The 5,840-nt window shown below is 36.7% G+C and overlaps 1 protein-coding gene across 1 annotated transcript; it reads right to left on the bottom strand.

The window, feature by feature from the left end:
* Window positions 1–4,153: 4,153 nt before the first annotated feature.
* On the bottom strand, window positions 4,154–5,840 carry LOC148869547 (uncharacterized). The gene is made up of 5 exons (XM_088971800.1): window positions 5,512–5,840; window positions 5,372–5,421; window positions 5,173–5,254; window positions 4,719–4,783; window positions 4,154–4,607 (listed from the first exon to the last, which is right to left on the bottom strand). Exons 1-5 carry the CDS (start codon window positions 5,564–5,566, stop codon window positions 4,395–4,397), a joined length of 465 nt encoding a protein of 154 aa, XP_088827926.1. The 5' UTR covers window positions 5,567–5,840; the 3' UTR covers window positions 4,154–4,394.

Below are 5,840 nucleotides of genomic sequence, written 5' to 3'. Positions count from 1 at the left end.
TGTCATAGTCAAATAATAAAATTTTAAAAAATAGAAAATACAATGAATCACAAAAATAAATATTATACATAAGATATAATTTTATTAATAATTGAAATATAATACAAAATTTAATGTCAACCTAAAATCAAACTATTTTTCTTTTTGAGTCGTGGGTTAGTGGTTTGGATCAAATGGATTAATTGATGATATAATAGTTAAATAATAAATATTCAAAAAATAATAAAAAAGTAGAAGTAATCAAAATAATATATATTAATTATGTCAAACAAAAATTAAGTGTGGTAAGTAAAAACTATGAAATATATAATTTAAAATTGATATGAAAGTAAAGCTATTTTCTTATTTAAATGATGGGTCAATGATCAAAGTTTTCAAAAAAATTCATGATGCCATAATTGAATAATAAATATTTAAAAAAAGGTAGAACACAAAAGATAAAAAAGTACAGAGTTTTGTCAAAGACATTTCAGAACATTTCTAATGTTATATAATCATCATATTAAATAAAAATAATTGTTATAATACAAATTATTTTTATTTAAGAAAGAAATGGAATACAAGTAGTAGTAGTAGTAGTAATAGTAATACTGATAAAAATAATTTAAATAATAATTTAAATAATAATAATAATAATAATAATAATAATAATAATAATAATAATAATAATAATAATAATAATAATAATAATAATAATAATAATAATAATAATTGTTATTGTAATTTAAAGTTTCTGCAAATGCACATTTAGTATAAGTATTTATGTTTATTTTAACCATATTATGATATACCTAAAATTAAAGTAGTTAACAGGAAAAAAATCCATAGTGCAACAATGTATGTGCTTAATTACTAGTTATTAGAAAAGTATGGAAAATTGAGCTCTAGCCTTAAACCACAAAATAAAATAATTTCATAATGCTAATCTCTATACTGGGCAAGTTATTCTCAACTTATTTGTCAACGGTTGGAAATTATATAAATATTCTCACCCAAGTTTTAGCATTGAACCAATGAGTTGGATTTTGCTTATCTTGAATCCTTTGCTGCCCGAGCATTGCTCCCTGCTTTTAAAGTAGTAAAGTAGTAAAGTTAATATATGCACTCCATCAGCACAAGAGGGAAATAAAGAAAATTTTGTACTTATGGGTCCATCTTGTTGCAAATGGATTGGATTGGATTTCCGTAATTTGGATTTGGATCGGGAATAAATTTTGGATTTAAATTATTGGGTATTATATATGGTATTTTTACACCTTGTATTTACAGTGTACATATTTGTATTTGCACTCTACCCAAGGGTAAATTAGATAAGAGTGTAAATATAAATAAGTACATCGCAAATACTGGAATTGGCATGCAGTCCTTCAGTGTAGAAGATCAAAAACCTTTTTCTTTTTAGTAAAAGTAATGTAACTTTGGCACCTATATGGGCAAGGTGCTACATGCTAGACCCAATTAACCGGGTTAGTGGGTTAATGGTCGCAAGGTACGGATATGTATGGGCCTATGGGCCCTCTAGCACTTACTATAAAGCTTGCCCTTTTGTGGGTTTGAATCCATGCCTTCTCAAGGGAGGGATGTGGATGACCAATGAGATAGCAGGTCATCGGCTACCCATGTGTTGGTATGCTGTAAAATATCAAAGTCCTTTTTATTTTGTTGGGTGTACAAGTAAGAATACAACTTGGATTGGGCTTTTGTTAAAATTTGAATGAATTGGATCGAAGTTCCGAGCCCTTTCGATCCCACCCGATGCAATATAATATGCTAATTTGGGCCAGCACTCTTGGTACAAGTGACGAGAGTTTGGCCCCACGGGGTGGGGGTGGGGTGGGGGGGGGGGGGGTGGAGTGTGGCAGAGTACATATATAGGCCCAGAGACTTCCCTTCTGTGGGTTTGAATCCATGCCTTCTCATGTGGCATTAAATGTGTTCTCCACAATGTTGATGGGTCACTTCCAAACAGGATCTTTATCACATTTTTGTGAGCCCCACTTAGGATTTGATTAGTTCACTTAATTTTCCCCGGACAGGAAGGCAAATAACTGCATAACCTGCCTAAGCTGCACTGCATGATAGAGCAGGTGGGGGTCCAACTTTGGGCTCATCATTTATCACACCAAGAAACACTTGGTACCCGTTTCTGAGGGCTTTTTACATTGTGGGTTTTGGGTTTGGCTTTACAAGTTGGGCCCACTTGGGGAACTCTGTAAATAATGCTTGGTGAAAATTTTGGAGAGTAAAATTTAATCATCATGGAGCAATTTAAATGGCTCACCTCAAAAAGCCACCTCCACCTTAGCTTCTTGAAAACGGCTGAATCAAAGCATCTACATATAAAAACCCCAAGCCCTTCCAAATGGGCCTTTGAATGCTAAGCTTTTTGAATGCTAATATCTTTCTTTTTGAATGCTAATATCGTTTTTTACCCCCCCCCCCCTTCAAAAAAGAAAAAAGAATGATAAACATTTTACTTAATTGCAACTTAAGTAATGGTTTAAGGCCCATTACTTAGGCCTCATGCTTTAGTTGAGTTACCTAACAATAGATGCTTCCGAGTGACACGAAAGGAATTGCAACTTAGCAATTGAGGTGGGAGCTTAAAACGACAGCCACCTCTGGCTTTCTGTATTTTTCACCAAGAATTGCTTTTGGCCTTTCTCTATCTCAAAGTCAGTGGAAGTTTCAGACCGGCAGACCCCATCTGGTCAGATAGTTGTGCTGTTAGCCCATCAACATGTAAAAGTTGGGTCCATAGTCTGCGGTTGTGGGAATAGGGATCTAGAATTGGAATTGTAATGGTCTATTCTAATTCCAACCGTTTGATTGGAGCAGAATTGGAATCCAATTCTCATTTTTGGTGGAATAGAAATTCTCCATTTGAATTCTCGAATGAGAATTCCATTCCAGTCAATTTCCGTTCTGATTCCCACCATGAACCAAATAGACCCAATATCTGTCTGGATTTTGTAATGCTGATTTTTAGAGCCTTTGCCATAAAGAATGAAAATGAATGTTCTTCTGGAGCATGATATAATGAAGCATGTCAAGCCCTGAATAGCCCTAATTTCCTACTAATATCTCTATGAAAATTCACATATTCATGCACCTTTACCAGAAGTTAAGTGTTGTCCCAACTCCTTTGGCCCATGTTGTACTTGTGTTGCACATGCAAAGACAGGTCCACCGGGTGACTCTCTTCCTACCCAATCTCATTCCTTTGCACCATCAACGAAGTATGGCCCGATAATGTAATAAAAATCTAAATATTAGGTGGCAAGTCCTGACCCGACCCATTTTGAGTTGTTGAATTCGGACCTTATTAAAATACCCATCCCCATCAAAATTGGTCAACCCGAGCCCAACCCAACTTGATTCTGGGTTGTCTTGACCCGGTTTATATATGTCTCAATTTCAATTAGTGTCTCAATCAGGATTTTGTCTCCATTGAACCCGTTCTTACCTAACCAATTGCCACCTCTAACTAAGACAAAGCTGGGAGACCCATGGATGAAGGCGACGCTACAAACAATTGTGGTCCAATAATCTCCAACTTGTGAGGGGACCGGGTTCAACCATTCCATGTAGGAGATACAGTCCTGACAAACATACAATGTCTACATGCATCCTCACCTTTTATATATTACCGTAGGGTGTGCTTCTATATCTAGCAACATCATGAACTAATTACATCCATGATCCATCGTTTCACGGTCCACCGGAATCTCCCGTCGGCAAATCAAGGCACGTGTCACCCGGCAGAGAACATGTGAGCCCGCATATAACAAGGACTACTTGCGGCCATGGAGAGCTAACATGAAAGCCCATCCAAAAATCCTTAATGGGGCTTTGCAAAACAAGTTTCTTATGAGGACCATAATTTTGGGCCTGGACTTATAGCATGTAAACCGTCCAAAACACCCAGATTTTAGGGACTAGCAAAAATTGATAGCTCTCAGGACCATCTTATCATTTCCTTTATGTGCCACCAGTCACTACTGCACAGTGCACAAGCATATTTTTGTTATTATCTCATAGTGTTTATAGATCATAGTTACAGTATACATACAAGCTTAAGCCATTAGATTGCGCCTTAATTAAAAAGCAGTTGAAAGATATCTCTCTCTCTCTCTCCAGAGACAAGAAAACATTGAACTCATGTTATTTTGGCACCTTTCAAATAATATAAGATTTGATGGGTACAGAGACTAGTGAAGCCCTAGATTATTATGTACTCAATCATCAAAACAGTGTATGAAATAATAGAATATATTACTATATACAAGATCTACCCTAACCCTAAAAAAACAACAACATTTTCTTTCTGTGATATTTTCCAAACTCTCTTCTCCTTTTCTATCTAAAGAGCCTTCTAGGGGTGTTGCCAATTTTCAGTTATGAATAGGAGGTTTCCTCCCTGCAGGAGAATAATCCATCCCCGCTATGTCTATGATGTCAGGATAGTGCTCCGGGGTGGCTCCTCCGTGCTCGGCAGGCAGCGGCGATGACTTAAGGGAGAAGTTCTCTTCATTGCCGCCGAACCCTTTGTTGCTGTGGTGCTTCGACTTGGGGTCGATTTCAGTACCTCCATTCTTCTTCACACTCTGTAAGTAGAGCAAGCGATCATATTAAGAACAACGAAAGAAGAGAATGGGTCTTTATTTATTGCCTTTATGTTGCTAGAATCTGAGTTTTGTTTTTGTGACAACACAAACCTTTGAAGTAGTTGTTGTAGATGTAGAAGTAGAGAGTGTTTGGGTCATAAGTTTTCTACTCCTCCCTGCACCAACAGATAGAGCACTGCTAATTAAGATTTGATTCAAACAAGGACATAAATGTTTTGCATGCAATTTCTTATATATTGGTCGGTATTCTTTTCTGGGTTTTGAGAGAAGCTTCAAACAAACTCTCATTCTCATCTGGGAGCAGAAATTGCTTTGTAGAATGTAGAATACATTACTGTAATGGTTTTGTTTCTTGCGAAACCCAGTTATCATCAGATTCAGTCAATCCTAAATGCGAGAACTAGGAATCAGAAATGGAGTACAGTAGAGAGATTTTAATGGTGCTTAGGGCTGTGATTCCTAGGCCCAAGGTAATCTTCATGAATGGTCGGTAGATTGTGATGGGTTTCCTGGGCTACTTTAGAAAATCTTCTCTTCATGGTACCTGAACAGTGCCCGTCTCTACATAGAACGACCTCCCCAAGACCACCGCTACTTGCTTCAATCAACCTACTTTCCATCTCCTCCTGCAACCATACCAAAGCATTTCGCCATTAAAATCAAATCTAGAATACTGAAAAGAAATCAGAAAAGTTCAGAACTGACTTCATTTCATCGTTAAAACATGAAAATTCAATACCCACCTGGCTTTTCTTCTGAATAACTGATTTTAACCCTTGTTCCAACCGAATTCCTTCAAACAAAAAGAAAACCAAATCAGACAAAGTTCAAAGTTCAAACAACAACCACACTCTTCCGTTCTCAAGAGCTAAAGCATACATACCTTGAGCCCCAACAAAGAGCAGTAACAGAAGAGAGACTAACAAAGCAGGCCTCATTGCAGAAAAGCTAAGATAAGAATGGGAGAGGAAGAACTAGACTGGAGACTGGAGTTTCAAATCTGAGAGACAGAAGTTGGGGGGGGGGGGGGGGGGGCGGGGGTTCTTTATTTCGTTTCTCTTTCACTCCAAGAGCTTTGAAATGTTCAATACTCAGTGAATGGCGGATAACATGCCGACTTCACAACTTCAATGCCATATATATAGGCCCTTCTTCCAAAAGTTATGAACTTAATAAACAAATATTTTTGTTCTCAAAAAAAAAAAAAAAAAA

The sequence above is a fragment of the Nelumbo lutea genome, chromosome 2 (assembly GCF_056320005.1).
Source record: "Nelumbo lutea isolate HS-2025 chromosome 2, American lotus-T2T, whole genome shotgun sequence".
NCBI classification, from domain to species: Eukaryota; Viridiplantae; Streptophyta; class Magnoliopsida; order Proteales; family Nelumbonaceae; genus Nelumbo; species Nelumbo lutea.
This window is presented reverse-complemented; position numbering and strand designations above follow the sequence as displayed.

Excerpts from the sequence above, each read along its gene's own strand:
- LOC148869547 (XM_088971800.1), bottom strand. The coding sequence starts at position 5,566 with ATGAGGCCTGCTTTGTTAGTCTCTCTTCTGTTACTGCTCTTTGTTGGG. Across the intron at positions 5,255-5,371 it reads TTATTCAGAAGAAAAGCCAG|GAGGAGATGGAAAGTAGGTT; the intron begins GTGGGTATTGAA and ends GTATGGTTGCAG. Across the intron at positions 4,784-5,172 it reads TAGAGACGGGCACTGTTCAG|GGAGGAGTAGAAAACTTATG; the intron begins GTACCATGAAGA and ends CTGTTGGTGCAG.